General features: G+C 30.5%; 3 protein-coding genes across 8 annotated transcripts; all 3 read left to right on the forward strand.

The window, feature by feature from the left end:
- The first annotated feature begins 2447 nt into the window (after positions 1 to 2447).
- Positions 2448 to 5012, forward strand: LOC114170276. The gene is made up of 7 exons (XM_028055761.1): positions 2448 to 2661; positions 2886 to 3028; positions 3560 to 3622; positions 3755 to 3802; positions 3930 to 3983; positions 4516 to 4576; positions 4653 to 5012. Exons 2-7 carry the CDS (start codon positions 2894 to 2896, stop codon positions 4742 to 4744), a joined length of 453 nt encoding a protein of 150 aa, XP_027911562.1. The 5' UTR covers positions 2448 to 2661; positions 2886 to 2893; the 3' UTR covers positions 4745 to 5012.
- Positions 5013 to 9385: 4373 nt separating this feature from the next.
- LOC114173368 (methyltransferase-like protein 7A) lies at positions 9386 to 14569 on the forward strand. 2 transcript variants are annotated; one of them, XM_028057709.1, is made up of 6 exons: positions 9386 to 9664; positions 9821 to 9916; positions 10061 to 10279; positions 11090 to 11186; positions 13957 to 14019; positions 14106 to 14569. In XM_028057709.1, the coding sequence occupies exons 1-6, from the start codon at positions 9386 to 9388 to the stop codon at positions 14297 to 14299; spliced, it is 948 nt and encodes a 315-aa protein (XP_027913510.1). In that variant the 3' UTR covers positions 14300 to 14569. The 2 variants fall into 2 exon arrangements, with proteins under 2 accessions (XP_027913510.1, XP_027913511.1); XM_028057710.1 differs by having other exon boundaries at positions 10100 to 10279.
- Positions 14570 to 16572: 2003 nt separating this feature from the next.
- LOC114173367 lies at positions 16573 to 20437 on the forward strand. 5 transcript variants are annotated; one of them, XM_028057708.1, is made up of 5 exons: positions 16573 to 16856; positions 17413 to 18029; positions 19182 to 19228; positions 19333 to 19423; positions 19526 to 20437. In XM_028057708.1, exons 2-5 carry the CDS (start codon positions 17708 to 17710, stop codon positions 20209 to 20211), a joined length of 1146 nt encoding a protein of 381 aa, XP_027913509.1. In that variant the 5' UTR covers positions 16573 to 16856; positions 17413 to 17707; the 3' UTR covers positions 20212 to 20437. The 5 variants fall into 5 exon arrangements, with proteins under 5 accessions (XP_027913509.1, XP_027913504.1, XP_027913505.1 ...); XM_028057703.1 differs by having other exon boundaries at positions 19333 to 20437; XM_028057704.1 differs by having other exon boundaries at positions 16624 to 16863; positions 19333 to 20437.
- The last annotated feature ends 206 nt before the right edge of the window (positions 20438 to 20643 follow it).

The following is a 20643-nucleotide window of genomic DNA, read 5'->3' on the forward strand; positions in this document are numbered from 1 at the left end:
TTTCTCAATGACAACATTGATGAGACGAATTATATGGTGCAACCATAAAACTTTGTGTTAGGGGACTCAAAGAATATGTTTGCAATTTGAAAAAAATCCATTTATGGGCTAAAACAATTTGAAAAAATTCCACAAATTTCATCAAGTAATTCTCTCATTTGGTTTCGAGATGAATGTTATTGATGATTGTGTGTATCTTCAGTTTAGTCTCGATCAGTGCCCAAAAGGAAATTTGGAAATTCAGGAAATGTAGTTGTAAGGAGTTTGTTGTATGCCCAAGTATGTACATATCAGGATATCATATACATAGTTGGGGTATTAGGCAGATATTTAAGTTGTATCATTTGGAAAGCAACCAAAAGAGTTATGAGGTATTTACATAGAACAAGAGATTATATGCTCACATACAAGAAGTCAGATTAGTTAGAGATCATTGGGTATTTTGATTCGGATTTTGCAGGATGCTATGAGGCATTAAATCAAGGGATATGACTGAGGAATATTGCCACAGGGCAGCGCATTGTGAAGGAATTGAAAGACCACTTAAGTTATATTGTGACAACAAATTAGTTGTATTGTATTCTAACAACAATAGGGTACAAAGTAGACTATTTTCAATTGAACAATAAGGGACAAACTCCATGATGGCAGATCCTCTCACTAAGGTACTTTCACCCAAGGTCTTGCAAGAGCATGTTGCTTATAAAGGTGCTTTATATTTTTAGGAATCTTTGGTTTAGTAGGAGTTAGTCACTTTTATGTGTTTTGTGTTCTATGTTTGATTTTATGCATGGATGCATTGTCTTTGGACATAGTTTGGATATTATTTAGAAATTACACTCTGTATATTAAGGTTATTATATTGATCTCATTGGGAGAAAGTAAGAACCAATTGAAAATAGATGTGTATGGGTCACTTTCATGTAATTTTCATGCTACATATTTCATGTTGAGTTCATGTCATTTGGTTCTGTCAGTATTAATGATCATTGTCAAGTTTAGTTGTGATTAATGCAATTAAAATTGTTTTGGTTTTATATGTAGATGTAATCAATGAATGAGATCTTTTTAGTATGCACAAGGTATATAATGACAATTTTGAGCTTATAAAGTTTAACACATTTATAAGAATATATATATATATATGTTAAAATATTTTTTTATAATTTATACATTAAATCACTTCCCCAAAATACTCAAATTATTTTATACTTAGGCGGAATGATTTGATGTATAAATTTTTTAAAATTATTTTAACATGTATATATAAGTTGTAATTAAGCTTAATTACTAATTTAGTTTCAAATTGGAGAGAAAAAAAATTGAATCATTTTAAAAAAAAGGAGTACTAAATTGAATAAAAAATAATAAGAGGACTAGATTGATTCTTTTTAAAAAATTGGAGAACTAAATTAAACTAAAAAATAATAAGAGAAATAAAATAAACTAAAATAAAAAATTAGAGGATTAAATTAATAATTAAACCTAAATATGTATTTATATATATATATATATATATATATATATATATTATGTGATAAATAATTATATGTGTTTATTAAAGCGATCTAATTAATTATATCTATTATTAAGGGTATATAAATGTCATAATGTCTTGAAAATATTAATGGTATAGATATCTGCGATATTCTGATTTGTTAAATAGGGCAAATTAAAAATATTGAATTTTAGAAAAAGTGACATAGGTTACATAAACAAATTATAATCCATATATCGAATTTCATCTATTGTTCAGTTCCCAATTATCACTCCAAGTACACTTCTGTATTCGGTGATTTGGCTATTAGGAACGGATCAATTCATTGTAGGTTTATTACTATCTTATCTTATGTTTTCATAATATAACAAATGTATCTTAGTCGGTATTAATATTCTTGCAATAATATATTTTTTTATTATTTTTTTAAGAAGCAAACTAAAAAGTAAATTAAAAGTATGATTTGATTTTTGTTTATAACAACCAATTTATGTGCTATTAAAAAAATATAAGAATCAATTTATGATATTTCACGTATTAATATTTTTTCACTGACTTTATTCTTAATTATGAGTCATTAGTGATGTCAAAGAACATTAAGTGAAATATATTAACATTTTAAACTTTTGAAAATCTTACTTTATTTTGAGAAAGAATATTTTGAAAATCTTATTTATATTATTCATATACACAATCAACGAAATTAAATATAAAAATATAAATGATTATAATGTTTTTAAAATAAACTGTTTCTCTTTAGTGGTGGAATAATTGAGAAAAAAAACATATAAGTTTATCATAAAATTAATTTTATAAATTTAATGAATTGATTAAATGTTATAAAATTTAAAAAACGCAGAATAAATTATTACAACAGTGTCCATTTCTAATGTGTGAATATACATATACAAAACAAACAAGTGTTCGTTAAAAACTTGTTTATATTTAATTGGATTAATAATTAAAACCGAATTAATATTACTACATCAATTAAATGAAAAAATATATATAATATGAAATGTTGGGAACGCAACCAAAGATGCTTGTGTTTGTATTGCGCAACTATTGCTAATTGTTTTGTTTCAGAGTTGCAGTTTGGCAGTTAAACGTCTTTTCTTCTCTTCTCTGCATCGATTTTCAGATCCAAAGTTTCTCGCGATACGGTACGATATGTTACGATATCTCGTTCCTTCCTTAGCGCTTCGCAATAATCTAATCGCTTTCCATGCTAATTTTGTTTGATTCGTTGCTGAATTGGGACTGGGGGTATTGATCCATGTTATTTGTATTGGAATCATCGGGATTCTTATGATTTTCTGCGAATAATAATCGGAAATTGTTGGTGTTTCGCTTTAGTGACAATATTGCAATTGTGTGTGGTGTGTAGAGGAAGCAATGTCAGAGGCTGAGGTTGGCGATGTGAAGCAAAAGGAGGAGGTTGGTGATGATTCTTCTAAGAACGAAGTTGACTGTGAAAAATCTGTGGATAATCAGAACGCTGACAACCCCATGCCCTCGTCCGAGGAGGAGGTAATTGTTATTCACTGAAATGGATTTGTAAGAAAAAAGTTAGCATTTGATAGAAGAAGGTTTTAGTTTGGGGATGTTAGTTTTGGGTAATTGGTGCGGAGTGGAGATACTGAAATAAATAAAATTGGAACACCCAATTAATTTGGGTCTGGCAGCCAAACATGATAACAATGTCTGAAAGGCTAAAATATATCTTTGTTTTATGATGATGCTGTGTTTTCCGATTCATGTAAAGTTTCATTGATATAGAAGTGTAAGGTTGTATTCTTCTATGCTCACAATCTTATCCTTGTCTCGTGATCTTTTCTTTCTGTTTTTGTGGACGAAATGATCAGTATATGTATGAGAAATTTTTTAGACCTATAGTGGGTTTTGTTATTATTGAATGTTGAAATCACTTGAGCATTTGAACATATATTATAATGCATTAATGATAGAGAGCTTATTAAATTTATTCCAATTTTTAAATCTTATAATATGGGCTTGTGTTGCTGTGTTCGGGTATCATTTGCTGTAAATTTGTTTTTGCAGGAACAAGCTATTAAGAAAAAGTATGGGGGGATGCTGCCAAAGAAGCCTCCACTAATATCCAAGGTTGCTAACCATTTCTTATCAGATCTTGCTTCTCCAATGCTTTTGTTCCTCCTGCCATCCGATCATCTGTGTGTTTGTTTGAAATGTTCTTTTGAAACTGATTTTTCTTCATGACCAATCTTCATTTTGCAGGACCATGAACGTGCTTACTTTGATTCTGCTGATTGGGCTTTGGGGAAGGTATTTTCGGACCTTAAGCATAATTAATCATCATTATAACATGAACACTTATAATTTACCATCAGTACATTTTTAAACGTCTGATGCCTAATATCTCTCTGTCTTTTCTTCTTGATTTTTCAAATAGCAAGGAGCACAAAAGCCTAAAGGACCACTTGAAGCACTCCGCCCAAAGTTGCAGGTAAAATGCGTTGTGAATGTTTTCTGTTCTCCGTTTATATGAACAGTTAGTGACTTTAGTTTTCTATATTGAGGGTGCTTTACATAACTAAGGTAATTTCATCTTTGTTTAACGCCTCTCTTTATGTCATTTTTAAGTTCTTTTCCAATGATTATTCAAACCTCCAAATAGATTCAGATTAAATTGCAGAACCATTATGTTGAAGAATCAGTTTTGCTGTTCGGAGTACATCTTTACAATGCTGCAAATGTGCTAAGTGCTTGTGCAATTAACTTCGATGGGAGATAGTGTAATAGTCATTCTAGTTCCTTGTATTTGCCGTGAAGGTTTTTGTCGAAAATTTTGGGCTGAACAGGGATCAGGATTCATTATTCTTACATGTTTATAAAATAATCATTGATCCTCTACATGACTACGTATGCATTGCAGTAAATGTGTTCCTATTTTTATAGTTGAAATTTTAATGAATTTTATTGACATTGTTTTTACTGTTTTCTTATCTTGTTGGGGTCGTACCTGTACTGGTAATCAGCCAACACAACAGCACGCTCGTTCAAGACGCTCAGCTTATGCTCCAGCAGATGATAGTGAAGGTACTTTCTTTTTGTTCCAAAAGTTCAAATCTGTGTTAAAACTTGAAAATGCTTTAAGGTATCTCTGTTTTGACAGGTGAGGGCGGCCACAGTAATGCATCAGCTGAAGAAGAGAGTGCCACTGAAGATGGTGGTGCTGATACTCCTCAGGACCAAAGCCGCCGTTAGTAGCATAGGTTTGACCTATAATTTTCCATTTTGACACAGTGATTAGAGTTGCTTGTGCTAAAAAACTAGAAGTTGAGGTTTTGAAGAAGTCGTAATTATGAATTAGATATAACTCTTCGCAAGTATGGGATTATATTATATGCCGTGCTAGAATTGCACTGAGAGATCTTGATCTCTACATTCATTTGCGAAGGCACGATTGTGCCATTTGTAACATTTGACATCTTACAACATCTGCAATAAGATTGGATGTGAAACTTGACAATAATTAGTTTGTTAACTATCAACATGTAATATCCAAGACATATATTAGTAACTAATAAACAGGCCAGTAAAGTTATGTTGAAATCAACAGTAAACTGCTAATTATGTTGGTTTCGTGTCAGAAGGATTACCAAAAGACAACAGTGTCATTTCTATAACACCTACTTACACCCCCATGTTCTCCATGATCTCTGATTCATACTGATGCACTCATGCTTCAATTTCTCATTGCGTTGTTTTTAATGGTCCATCTTCACACGCTGACACTGTGTTGTTGCGACTGACATGTGTAGGTAGTAGTTAAAAGTAGTCAAGAGACCTTGGTTTATGATTAGGTATCATGAGTGAGCTGCACCTGCATTTTATAAATGCATTGCATGGGTTCGTTTACCCAACAATATTTTGCTAGGTTTAGTTTACGACAAAGGCTAAGAGGTGGAAAAACATGGTATCTTCTTTACCGTGAATCCCTTTCTTACTTATACTTAGATTCATCTTATGAATATGCAATTATCGTACACCATTTTCAAAAGAGTTTTTTTTTTTTTTTGTTCTCCTTCTCCCTTTTCCCTCCTTTCTCTTCCTTCCTTCCTTCCGAACCATCCTCCTTGCTTCTCCCACTGCTGTTGGAGGTTATTTGTAGCAAGGGTGAACTTCCCTTTCTCATATTTTGCATTCATTTTATCTCTTTTTTGTTGGTTGTAGTAAGATATGATACATTGGGTAGGGTGTCTCTAGAATCTTACCCTCAAATCATGCTACAGGAGTCGATGATGAGAAGAATGCCTTCGTGGATGAGGAAAGAGCATTCAATGATGATAACCTAATAGCTTTTTGAGTTTCTTACTACATTTGGTTTCTTTATTTCGGTTTTGGAAGTAGAGCTTCTTCCTTTTTTTTTCGTTATTGCTATTTTTGAAAATACATATCAACCATTATGTCAAACATAAAAAGAAAAGGTTAAAATACTCGATTGGTTCTCGTTTTTGTAGCAAAATCTCAATTTGGTCCTCATATTTTTATTAGTCTCAATTAGGTCCTCATTTTTGTAAATTAGTATCAATTAGGTCATTTCCGTTAGTAGAGAACTAACACCGTTAAGTAGGTGTCACGACGTGTCAGCTCTTCATTTTTTTGAATTTTTTGAATTTTTAATTTTTTTTAAAAAAATATTTATGCCATGTGTTAGGTTTGTTAGTGCGCCACGTGTCAATCTAATATGGTGACATATGTCAAATTATTGTATGAATCTCAATTTGGTCCTGATTTATAAAAATATATAAAGGAATTCTCTTTTTTGTGTCCACTTTTTAAAATACCGATTTTACCCTTTAAATATAATAATTTATTAAATTTTTAAAAATTGACTGTTATTTTTACAAATTTTTTATAAAATCAGATGTTTCTGCTTCTTCTCTTTTTCTTTATTTATCAATGGTTATTCTTTTATCTGTTCTGATATATTTCACTTTATTTTTAATAAATGTAATTTTAATATATATATATATATATTAACTTAATAATATCATAATATTATCACCTACTAATATAATATCATGCATATTTAAAAAATGCATACACACATCGCACCTGTGTTACGCTAATATTTGTTAATTTGATTTAATTGCAGTCCCAAATTTTTTTAAAAATTTTTAATTTCATGTGCTCCAAATTTAGAACAAATTTAATTTTTTTTATAAATGTAATGATGATACTTTTATTACAAGTGATATTTCTATTACATATTTTTAACAATATTTAATTTATATTTTACATTAAATTTTATTTAAATTTTATTTTAAAATTATAAATATATAGATTCATAAATTTATATTTGAAATATTTGTATAATATTCAATATCAACAATATTTTAGAGTTGACTTAAAAATAACAATTTTATAAGTTCAAATGTAAAATTTTAAAATAATTTTATAACAAATTAAAATAAATTTATTTAAAATTTTAATATTAAATACAATTAATATTATTAAAATATTTAATAAAAATATCAATTTTAATAAAAATAATCATAACAATATATAAAAGTAAAATTTGGTCTAAATTTGGAGTGTCTGAAATTGAAAATTTAAAAAAAAATTGGAACTCAAATCAAATCAAATTAACAAATATGAGGATCAAATTACAATAATTTGACACATGTCACCATATTAGATTGACACATGTCACCATATTAGATTGACACGTGGCACACTACAGACGTGATACGTGACATAAATATTTAAAAAAAAATTCAAAAAATTCAAAAAAATTCAAAAAATCGAGGAATTGATACGTGGCATCTACTTAACTGTGTTAGTTCTCTATAACCTAATTGATACTAATTTACAAAAATGAGGACCTAATTGAGATAAAAATACGATGACCAAATTAAAATTTTGCGACAAAAACGAGAACCAACATAGTATTTTAACCAAAAGAAAATATATGAATGTGTCGGTAGAGTAGGTGAAAGATAGATTTTGAGGATATGTTTTCTCCATATTAAACCTAATTTGAAAAAATATCAAAAAGAACCTATTTTTACATGATTATAACATTTTATGTATGAGAATAAAATCATGTTATTAAAACCCCATTTGAATTCAAATATTTTTTTTTATCTCCATTAATATATTGTACTAAATAATTGCTTAAATAATATAAGTTAATTTAATAATTTAATAATTTAGAATTTGATTTTTGAAAAATTGAATTTTAAACTTTGATCGAGTGTAATTTTTATATAAAAAAAGTTTAGAATTTGGTTTCAAGAAAATGTAATTTATAAAATTTAAATTTTTAAAAAGTAATTATTTTAAAAAATGGTTTGAAAATTATTTTTATTATAACATTATTTAAAAAATAATTATATAGAATATAATAATTAAAAAAAAACAATTTGAAAAAATGGATTATATAGAAAAAAAATATATTTTAAGAAACCTTTATTTTGAAAAGCGTATAAATAAGAAAAATTTATTAACAAAATTAACATCTATAAGGTTTTGAAATAATTTACTTTTAATTTGCAAATTTTCATAAAAGAATATTTCATAAACTAAATCTGAGGTTTTACATTGTCTTTATGCATGTGGTGTTGCTACTGTTACACAATTTGTAAGTAAAAAACTTTTCTCAAGATGTTTCCCTTTTTGTGATGTCTTTCTCTTTAGGTTATTAATTCACCATGGATCAATGTTAATCAAAGGTGGTTAATGTATTCACCATATTTAACATGCAAATAAGGTGTCAAAGGCATTGTAGTTTAATTCTCGCCCGTCCGTTTCGATTTGATCCGTTTTTTACCTAGATCAGAACGGATAAGTTCATTTACAAAATACGAGCCAAAAATTTTAACCGTCCCGTTCTGTGACGGGTTAACAGATTTTAAAAATGATTTCTCTTTTACACAGTTTGGATTATATTATTTTGTTATCAAGTGAGATAGATGTCCCTTTATAATATGTTATAAATAATTTTGTATAATTTTTAATTCCAAATGTATAAATTTAAAAGATTTCAAAATATATAAAATAAGAAAAAATCATTCATAATTAAAAAATTAATAAAATTAATTAGTCAATTAATAAAAAAAATTAAAAACAAATCATATAATTATTGATCGTTTAAATTAATTACAGTTTACACCTACATACCCAAGTCAATACTAAATTGAATTTTGTATTTATTTAGATTTGAATATTTATCATTAAAAAAGTATTTTTTATAAGTCTTTTTATAAAAATATTATTTAAACTAACAGTATTTAATATATTTATCTATATAAATTTAAGAATAATCATGATATCTTTTATGAGATATAAATTATAAAATTATGTTAACATGAATATTATTTAATAATAATATATATAAACATGAAATTTAGATTTAGTAGTTAAATATATCAATTTAAGACAATAATTGTAATATGAACTTATGATGGTGAGTATCTTTTAGATTGTAAATATATATTATATTTATTTGATTTTTATAATTATAAACAACCTTTCAGTCTTGTATTAAACTTTTTAGTTTACAAAATGAATATTAAAAAATTTAATTTTTTAATATACGTGTGGCGGTTATTTTACTCTTTTTAATTTACTCTACAAATACCAAAAATGTCTATAGAAACTAAAAAAAGAATTTAAATACAAATTTTAAAATGTATATAAATATACAATTATTTTTTATTTGAATATGTTTTTTATTATTATCTAAAACAAATTTTCGTTTAATATTTAATTAATAAATACAAATTCTGACAATTAAAATACTTTCCTCTTCGGTAAAAATAAATATATGAATTAACTTTTCTAATTTATTATATTATATATGAATTAAATTTCAGTGTTTTTAGTATTGAAGTACGAAAAATGAGTGCTCATTGTGCTGCAATATCCTTGCTTTCCCTCTCACTCAAAGCTTCCATTTGCTCCATCAATGAAACCACCAATAAGCCTAAGCTTCAGAAACGGGTCAACTCGGGCGCACCAAGCAAACTCAACACCGAGTTTCTCTCCCATGACTCGCCGGAACCCACCAACAAACCATGCTTTTGTGGAAGAAGACACCTCATTGAAGCTGCAACATTGGGAACTACCTTGTTTCCAATTCAACCTTCCGTAGCCACCGGCCCATTTTCTGATTACACGGTATGTGGTCTTTTGCCACCTACCCAGATAACAGAAAAGAGAAAAAGATTACAACTTGTGTTCAAATTCCAGCAAAGACTACGCTTTTCTTGACGTAATTTGAAAAAAAAAAACTTTTCTTCTTTTTTAATTTTCCTTTGTTTTTTGTGTTTGTAGGCTGTACTTAAAAAGTTTCACCCACCAAGACCTGATTGGTACGAGGAGTTCTATGCTGGGGTTATGAATTCAGCCACCGAGTCTTATGAAGCTGAGGTGTTTTGTTCATTCTTCATTTTTATAGGATTTGTTTGGAGTTTTATTCATATAGTTTTGTTTTGGGGGTGCTATGATTTTTGTTGTTGTTGTTATTGTTATTGCTATTGCATTGAGTTTAAGTTTGAGGCGATTGGTTGTAAGGTTGCAACATACAAGTCTGAAATCTTCAGTAACTTGAAGGGGAAGGGTCTAAGAATCTTGGAGATTGGCATTGGAACTGGTCCCAACCTCAGTTATTACGCAAGTGGTTCTGATGTAGAAGTCGTTGGCATTGATCCAAACCCAAAGATGGAAAAGTATGCTCGATCCTCTGCTTCCTCAGCTGGACTGCCTCCTTCAAATTTTGAGTTTATACAAGCTGTATGTATGATATTCTCACTAGTTTGAAGCCTCCCTTTTAAATGGGAATAGAAACCATGCCATGCTTATACTAGTCAAAACCTTTAATTTGTAGAATCCAGTGCAGAGGAACGTTCTTAGAGATGTTTTCATTGCTTGTGGTGAATAGGGTCTATTTGGTTTAAGCTAAATGTTGATGATGATGTAATATCATTATTCTGTGTCAGAATATTGTAATTTCAAAATCCTAGTAGATACTTGCATTTGCTTTGTGTATCTGATCACAGATACATATCAGTATACATATCTAAGAAGTATCTAAGCCTTTAAAAAAGTTTTGAAAATCTAATACAATTTTATGAGACATATGAGCATGTACAAATAGAAACGTAGAAGCCTTATCTCTAGATCAACTAGAAATGGAATTTATACCTTTATGGATTGTGCTGAAGAAGGGCTTGAGAATGATACTATTTCTGTTTGTAGGTATTTGGGCAGTAATGTATGATAGTAATTTTTATTTGGTTTCAGTACTTTGAAAAGTAGGCGCTTAATTTACATTTACAGAATTGTAATTAGATTTACATATTTTAATATATTCTGCATGTATTGAATCTCATATTTTAAAACTGGCCGTATGGTTATTATTAGATATGACTATTGTATCTGTGCATCATAAACCTAATGTAATAATCAGTAGAATATGCACTGTGCCAATTTGAAGTTATTCTTAGAAGCATCACCTTTCACTAGTTTGTTGTTTTATTCAATCTAGTGTCTGTTTCTGCTTGTGTTAATTGATCTTCAAGTTTTAAAGTTTGTTATGTTTAGGTGGGGGAGGCCATACCTTTGAGTGATGCTTCTGTTGATGCAGTTGTTGGAACACTGGTATTGTGTTCTGTAAAAGATGTTGATATGACACTGAAAGGTAATGAAACTTTTAGAGTCTTTAGTGCTTTTCGTTCATATATTTTTTTCTTCCCTTGGGATTTGGTACTGCAGTGTAGTTTGTTTCCATATTGAAACACTTTACTCTTTGATAATTGAATGCTTTGTTAGAAAGTTGGAATTACAAATCATGCAGTTTCTGAATGTAAAAGGTGATTAGAATCGTAATTTCTACATTCCTTCACATTTGAAGATACTCATTCATCATCCTGTAGTCTATAATCAATCCCAGAAACCTACAATTATGCTGACTGATAAAGATATTGACATTGTTCACTACGTAGGTATATTATAGTACTTCTAATGCTATATAGATAACTACAAAATGAATGTCCATCACTTTCTAGTTAAATGTATATTAATCCGTATGATGAAATATTATGTTCATTTTATTATAATTAATAGGGTAAATAATTGGTTCAATACAACAAATATTGACATATTTCTTTTTTAGTATAATATGAAAAAAATTACAATCATAGTACAAAAACTTTAATTTTGTTTGAACTCTGTTAATATTTAAGGTAATTGAATAGATGTCTGATCCTTACTAATTGTCACTTGTGTTTATTAAATAGAAAATTATGCAACTAACCTTGAAGGAACGTTTGTTGTTGTTTGGCTTGTAAATTTAAAATTCGTAATAGTTCTTTCAAGGTTAATTGTCTATCACTAACTAAGTTCAAACAAAGTTAACAAAATTAAAGTTTTTTACCAAGACTGTAATCTTTTTTATTGTACTAAAAAGAAAATATCTCAATAGTTGTTGAATTCAAAATATTCTAAAACAATCCTCTATTAACCAAAAACTCAAATAACATTCTCATTCAATTTCAACATTAAAATTGTGTTCAAACAAACTACAATCCTTGCATAGAAATCAATATATTTTGACCAAGTCACCACCCTAAAATCATCTATCCTAAGGTGCTATAAAAAACATAAATAACTTCTGGTACTTGTAATTCCTTGCTCTCAATTAATTTTTAGTTCAAGCAAAAGAATCACTCAAAATCTAGAGACCTAGAGCACAGTATTCAAACATTACAAAAATTTCAATATAAGCTTAACTAAATTTAGAAGATCACTTTTCTTAACTAATCCCATCGTAATCCTTGCATAGAAATCAATATATTGTGACCAAGTCACTACCTCCAAATAATCTACCCTAACGTGCTATAAAAAACATAAATAACTTCTCTTGTAATTCTTTGCTCTCAAGTAATTTTCAATTTTAGCAAGAGAATCACTCAAAATCTAGAGACATAGAACAAAGTATCCAAACATAATAAAAATTCAATATAAGCTTAACCAAATTTAGATCACTTTTGTCAACTAACTACCATCAAGATTGATGACAATTCCAAAAGAAAAGAAAAAAAAACCTTTAGAACAAACAAATACTTTAATTGAAAAACTAATCGATTGAAAATGACCCTCAGCTCCTCAGCTACTGTAAGGTGTGATCAGATTTTGAAAAGATGAGATTTGGAGGAAAAAGAGCAGAAGTTAGAGGAGAACTTGGAAAGAGGAAGGAAAGTTTGTTTTGTTCCATGCATGAGAGAGAAGAATGAAAAAAAAAAGGGAGTGCGTTTTACGTGATGGTGATAGTACATGATGGTTTTAATTAACATCTTTAAGAACTCTTTAGGCATGAAGCATGGTAAATTTGCAGGTCCACCCATCCTATTCTGTAATTCAACCTTTTTTTATCATAAGAATGTGGACGATGAGGATCAAAACTCTAGATCACTTGGTTGTAGAGTAATACCATATGCCAGAGCTTAAGCTATTAGGTAAAGAACCATGGATGGTTGTATATGTTGCAAATAACAGTTATAAATATCATGAAAACTTTAGTTACATGATAAAACAGTCATAATACGTAGATTACAAAATTATACTGTACGATGGGAAATTCATCTTGTCAACTCAACAAGATCTAGAATTTTCACATTAAACCTGTCTATCATGTTGCTTTCAGTTTTTTAACTAGTCTTTACAGGGCATACAGAGAGATTCCAAATGTGCTACTGTTTTTATGATTCCATATGTACATACCTGTTGGAAATAGTCTAAGTGTGAGTCAAAAGTCTCACATTGGATAGAATAGACAAAATTAAACACTATATAAGAATAAAGACCCATAACGCCATTGCCTTAAGGTTTTGGGATAAAATTGGGGTCAAATACCTTATATGTGTAAGACTAATGTCATATAACCATATGAAACCACAATCTCTTAATGATGGGTCACCATATACCTGAGGGAAAATTTCTAGTTCATTTTAGTTTTAATTGTAATAATTTGTTAAGAAGTGGCTTAACCTTACAAAATCAGCTTGTAAGGTGAGATTTGCATCCTCATATATACTGTAAATTAGTCTTATCTCTAGTCGATGTTGGACTTTCAAAACACTCCCCTCACCGATACACACACATTTCGAGTGTGCGACTAGATATGACTGGATGGTTCGATAATGGCCTGATAGCGGGTGAAATAATAAACTTAACAAAAAACAAATTTTGTTAGAATAGACTCTAATCCATGACTTTGATACCTTGTTAAGAAGTGAACTTTAAGTCTAACTCAATCTTATAAAACTGACTTGTAAGGTGAAATTTGCACCCATTAATTATAAAGTAGTCTTATCTTTAGTCGATGTAAGACTTAAACATAAGATTAATTTTTGTAAAGAACTTTTAAAATTCAAGTTTGTCATCTAAATCATTGGCACTTTTGCATGCAGAAGTAGTGAGGGTGCTGCGACCTGGTGGTCTTTATGTGTTTGTGGAACATGTGGCTGCGAAAGGTGTAAACATAACTTTTAAATGGACTAATAAACTTAGTATATAGCTTAATTTTGGTTAATTTTTATGTTCCCATGGACATATGCAGATGGAACTTTTCTCAAATTTATACAGAGAGTTCTTGATCCTCTGCAACAGACACTTGCAGATGGGTGTCACCTTTCTAGGAACACCGGAAACAATATATCCAGGGCTGGATTTTCAGATGTTGAGCTTAACATGACATTCTTGTCTAGTGCTACATTCATAAATCCCCATGCATATGGAGTAGCTTACAAGTAGAATCAATCGCAGTGTGTCTTTGATCCTCTTAGCCTACTAACTGTGAAGCTTTGCTGTGTAGAATCTATCTACAGACATGTGTGTCCTTACCAAATCAGTGTGAAGTTCAACCTGCATTGATCATCTGTATTGCAAAAATGGTTGAGTTGGAGGCTATGCATGCTTTGATCATCATGTAAAGTGTCCTTTATATTCTCGAAGCTTACATTGAAACAGGTAATTCTGATATTCGAATTTGTTTATAACTTAAATTAAACAACTGTTCCTAAAGGTTGTCTTTTACTTTTATACTCATTATCCTGTTTCTGAATTAGTGTATTAATATATATGACGTTTAAGGATTAGTTTCACAAACCAATAAAAGCATTAGCTTACATAATGTGTTTAAACAGAAAATCACGTACTATAACGACGTCTTCTCTATCTGCAACAAAAGTGTCAATTTTAAACTTTTCTTCTATTTTTGCAATAAAATATCAATTGTTTCTCTCTGTATCAAAGAGCAGTCTTTGTGAAATTGAGTATCCAAAAGCTTTTTTTTTTCTTTCGATGAAAATAAGTTTCTGTTAAGAGTTTTTAATCTTAAAATTTTTATCACTAATCATTTTTGTGTGCTACCAAAAAGTCTTCATCTATCTGTGATCCAAGTGCCACCATTTTTTTTTGTGAGACACTATCACAGTTTTTTAGTTGATTTATTTTAGAGTACTTACATTTTTTTTTTCTTTTTTCTTTGAAATTTTACTTTAGCATATTTTTCTTTAATTAAACTTAATGCTATTATGATACATTTTATTTTTTGAGAATAAAGTAAATGAGAAGTTAAATGAAAAGGTGAAAAACAATAAATTATCCACCAAATAATTAGTAGATAAAACTATACTACTATTGTATTAATGAACTCAGATGCAAATTCTAATTCATCTACTCTCCATTCTACTTCTGTATGGTACAATTGATCAAGGGAGAATTTATATGGTCTTGAACTTCCAAACTGTTAAATATAAACAAAATTTGAAGCAACGATGAACAGTTAAAAAGGAAAAGAGAGGATTGGCATCTAAAAGAAAGAAAAGGAAAGAAAAAGGACTTTCTTGTATAATGTGCTCATTTGATGTGAACATGACTGAACAAGAACTTGGTTAGTTTGGTGTTGCACTCATTTGTTTTTATATATCTGAATGGTGTGTTGGAGTCTCAGATAATTGGTTTACCTTGTTACCTTTCCCTTTGTTATGATCCGTGTCTCTGCTTGTCTTCATGTGTACAAGTACCAACTGCTATAAACATTATCATCAAATAATCACTGGCACGATCATTTTGCACTCATGGTTAACCAACTTGTATCAAATAAACATCACCAAATAATTGCACACTCATCAACCTATACATCTATAATTTGTATTTAATGTATGCTTCTATGATTAACCAGCTAATGGGGTTTTGCTGTGGTTTGATCACACATTGGACCCACCTTATGGTGTGGTAGGTGAAATTTCTATTTCGTTGGGTGCTAATTATAAGATGCTAATTATAAGAACAATTGCTTAATGTTTATGACTAATTATAATAGAAAACGACAAAAAAGCCAAATGTTGGTTGCTTTTGCTTACTTCCTTTAACTAATTTTTTCACACATTTATAAATTTCATAATACAAAGTATATTAATATTCATCCAAATAAGAGAATGGGAATATTTAAAAAATAATTTATCCTTTTATTTAAAATTTACCATTATCAATGAATAAGAAATTACCCTCTCATTACAAAAAATAAATTTAATAATAATTGAAACTCATTGTAGGTGAAAACATGACAGTAAAAAGCATAAGATTCCTTTGGTAAAGTTAAAGCTTTAACCAAAAGTCAAGAGGTCTCTATATATATTATATTATATCAGCAACACCTAACTTTTGATTTAAAAATTATATGTCATGTTTCACTTAAACAAATAAGAGCTTTGACAAGTTTTTTAATTATAAAAAGATGACTTTATTTTTAATTTTTCATAAATTTGGAAAAAATAATTAATTTATGATTTTCATATTTCATAAAAATAATTTCTACATAAAATTAAATATAAATATATTCCTTTTCAAAGTGAACATGTCCTTGAATTTACATAATTGAATTTTTGTTTCATTTTTAGAATTATTGAGTGACATGCTGAGAAACATTTAAAACTAGTGACATTGCACTAAAACAACAAAACTTTGTAATTATAAAAAAAAAATCCATCAATACATATGATCATGGACAAATTAATAATGATTAGAAAAGAGAGTGCAGAAAGAGGAAACGGCGCGTTTAAAGTTCAAACAGTTCATTACAAACAAACACAAAGAGAAGATGCGGTGCCAGCTGTTCAACCAGCTTGCTTTCATATTCTTCTTCTTCCTCTGTTCGGTTAGTTAGGGTTTCTACAATTCCGCTCTCTTCGTTTCGCTTTACAATCAAACTATACAACAATGCAATTCCTCCAAAAATTGAAAACTTAAAACGCAATTTCTCTCACTTAGGACTCGCACGTGCCGTTACTGTCCAGTCACGTGTGCGGTAAGAGGTTCGGTTTGTCCCGTATTTTTTCTTGCTTTTTCACATGCTCTATTGTGTTCTAGTTTCTACTAGTTTTTGTTTCTGTTTTAAAACGAAGTTCACTATATATTTTTTGTTTGCATTAACTCTATATTTGGTAAAGTAGCATTTGAAAATTTTTAGATGTGGTTTATGTGTAGGTGTTAGTTGGTATTCTTTGTGTGAATGTTTGGTTTAACTTTAGTAACCGCGTTTATAATATTTTTAATATTATGTTTCTTTGATTGATGTCAGTTTTTGAATTTATTTGGTTACTGATACACTATATGATGTTTATCGCTGTGCTTGGTTTTTGCTTTAGTGTTTTTTTTAGTATAGTGTTTCTGTGATTAGATGTCATCTTTTGAATTTATTGCATTTTTCCAACTAATTTGATGTTTATGGCTTAATGTGACTTCGGAGACTAGCTTTACTTGTTTACTGTATTTTACCTCTTTCTTTTTGGTGGTTGAAATAATAACTTTCTCTATATTTTATCTAAATGGTTAATGCGGTTCTTTTCTTTTTCTGATTGTAGAGTTTTCAGGGTGATGCTCTTGCTGGAGGTGGAATTTAGTTTCTATTAGACATGTAGGTTGAAGGTGGAAGGTACTGAGTGGTGAATTATTTGGCTCGAGGAGTTGGAACTTATTTTTGGAAGTGTCCCTCTTCTGTTATCGATTACGAAGTTGAGCAGTGACTGAAATAGATTGGATTGGAGGCGTTCAGAATTGGGTTTATTGTGATATTCTGAGAAAATAGCTAAAACGGGGTCTCTTTGTTGTGTGGCTTCAAGGCCACATGGATCAAATGCAGGCAGTAGGGACTGGTCCATGGGTCCAAATGAGCCCTTCTGGCGAACAAATTCAAGTTTTTCACCACCTCCAACAAGGTGGGATTTCAGATTCCAGTCTGAAGGGATGCAGTATACTGTGAATGACAGCATTCAACTCTATGGGTCTTCTACATCATCAAATGATAAAGAGAGTGGGAGCTGGGTCAGAGGCAACCACCTATATGATCTTCACTATTCTGCTTCAGATGGTACTGGTATTCTCCTTAGCAGTCCATCTGACCTTTCTCAGGCTCCTCAATGGACGCCTCCTGCAATACAAGAAATCAGTATTGACAATTATGAAAATTCAGCTAGGAAAGGTAAATCCTTATATATGAATTTTTCAAAGTAGTATAATTTAGATGTATATAAACCACAATAGCAAGATGGTTGTAAAAGATGGCTTGCATATAAGATAATGAAGCCTTAATGCTCTTAGGGTTGTTAGTCTCTAAAGAGGTTGCTTCCAGAAAGGTCTTTTTAATAATCAAAAAGGTAAAAAATTTCATTTACATGGGATCCTATTTGACTACAGCCTAGTGAAACAGAAACGAAGCATAAGTAGTTAATTGTATGAGTGGTAAGTTAACTGTATTGTATTGTCTATATAATAGTTTTTGCGTAGTATAAGTTATTGTATTGTATGAGTGGTAGTTAAATGTTTGTGTTTATTTTCTGTCATCACCATTTAATATGGAAGCCACTTTGTTTTGCACCTTCTTTCATAATTTAAAAAAGTTATAGAATAAAAGGAAAAGCTGAAGTGACACTTTTGTAATCAAAAGTGAAAATAGAAAATGAAAACAGAACATTTTCTTAATCTACCTCTTAAGTTGCTTCTAAGTTCCGTCCTATTGAAAAGTGTTTGGGAAAAAAAGACGTTCTCAACAATCTTGTTGGTTATTATCAAAACAGTTTTGCTCTACTCATTATGTTCTTGCTATGGTTATGCCTTTGACATTTTGTTTGAAGCAATGAAACAGTAAACAGTAAACATGTTTTTGGTCATTTTTTGTTTGTAGAGTTAGGCTTACATCAAATGGTAGAGAGCTGAACTAGTATTTCTATAAATTGTCAGGTCTTCTGTAGCATGACAAGAGGAAACCCATACATTGATAAATCTGGTCTCATTGCATAATTGAGTCATGATTTCTTATAATTCTGCCTCTAAATTATACAGCTTTAACTTTTTCATTTTTTAATTATTGAAACTCAATTTAATAATTTTCCTTTTCTTGTGAATCATGACATCATTCGATTCCTTGAGGATGTTGAGTTTTGGATCATAATTTGTCTGTTTGTTAATGTGTCTCAATAGGGTAGCAATTGATGGTACTGTTAAGTCGTTCTGATATTAGTAACAATAAAACTGAAGCACTCAATTTTGTCTGTGGTTTATTCTTTCAGTATAAACTTGTTTGTTGTTACTTCTGCGTATTGAACTTCTCCCAACTCATTTGTACTTTTGGTAGATCCTCATCCTTCTGCGGGCAGGGTATCTTTTACTCCCACTAAGGAGGTAAGTTTCTGGTTAAGCACTACTAAAAGATACTTTAGTTGGGCAATTATTTCTCATGTGTTTGTCTTAAGAAATAAACTAACAGGTAAGACATATATATGCAGGGAACATCTGTAAATCCCAACAGTGGGGGATCAACATCATCTCTGTCAGAAAGTAGTGAATCTGAGTCTACTACAAAATCACATTTATCCTGTCAGAGGAATTTCTCTAATCTTCGTTCTTTCATCTCTAAACCCATTCATCCTATGTCTTTTAATGACCTAACAACTACTAGAGATGCCTTTGGTCCTGCAGTTACAGATTTTACAGAGTTTGATACTTCTACTCCACTCCGAGACGGCCAGCGTTGGAGTAGCGCCAGCAGCAGTCAGGAGTTTGCTGATGTTACTGAGTCATTTGAATTAGAAACGCCTGGTCAATCACATTTTCCTTCCAATGGATTTAGGTGTGGCTTGTGTGAAAGGTTTCTCTCGCAGAGATCACCTTGGAGTTCCCGTCGCATTGTGAGAAGTGGAGACATGCCTACGATTGGTGTTCTTCCTTGTTGTCACGCATTTCATGCTGAATGCTTGGAGCAAACAACACCAAAGACACGGAAAAGCGATCCTCCTTGTCCTGTTTGTGTAAAAATGGAGGAGGAAAATTCCCCTGATTACCGGGGCTTTTTGAGATTGACGAATGGTTTTCCTAGGCTTAAATCATCTCGTGGCGATGGACCTTCCAGACCTTGGGGCTGTGTACAGGTGGGTGATTGTGTTGAAGGTGCTCTGCATGCACCCCCACGCAATGCTATGTTCATGCTTAATCGAAATCGTGTTAAGAAGAACCTGTCCCTGAAAGGTAGCTTAAGCAAGGAATTTCCAGGTAAGGTTAGGAAAAATGGGACATTTTCTTCGCAGCTGTTAAGTGGAGGAAGTTCAGCTGATGGGAAGGAAGTTGGTTGCTCCAAGGCAACTGCAGGTTCAAGTGTGTGGAGGTAATAGCAAATGTTGGTAGGTTCTAACTTACACCTACAGATTTGCAGAAGCTGATTTTTGCTAAGCAAAATTTGGTGACACTGATCCTAACCTATTCCACATTTTGTATAGATTCATTTGTTGTATGTGTTTTGGAGTTCACGCCTGAAACTTGATCTTATTTTGCCTGATTTTATGTATTTAGTTTGTTTTATCTTATGGTTTTAAAGCATCTACTTTTGTTGATGAAGTGCAGATTGAAAAAGATCCAAGGAGAAAGTTTTATGAAAATTTTCCGTAGAAACTAATATTGCATGTATAACGAACTACGTTGAGCCTTGTTATAGGAATATGCCATGCTGAGAAGTTTTGTTTAGGATAATAATGCTCGGTGGTCGTTTTGTCTGAAAATGATCTGATTTTGTTTTTATTTTATTTTATTTTATTTTCAAGAGT

Source organism: Vigna unguiculata, chromosome 2 (assembly GCF_004118075.2).
Source record: "Vigna unguiculata cultivar IT97K-499-35 chromosome 2, ASM411807v1, whole genome shotgun sequence".
Taxonomy (NCBI): Eukaryota; Viridiplantae; Streptophyta; class Magnoliopsida; order Fabales; family Fabaceae; genus Vigna; species Vigna unguiculata.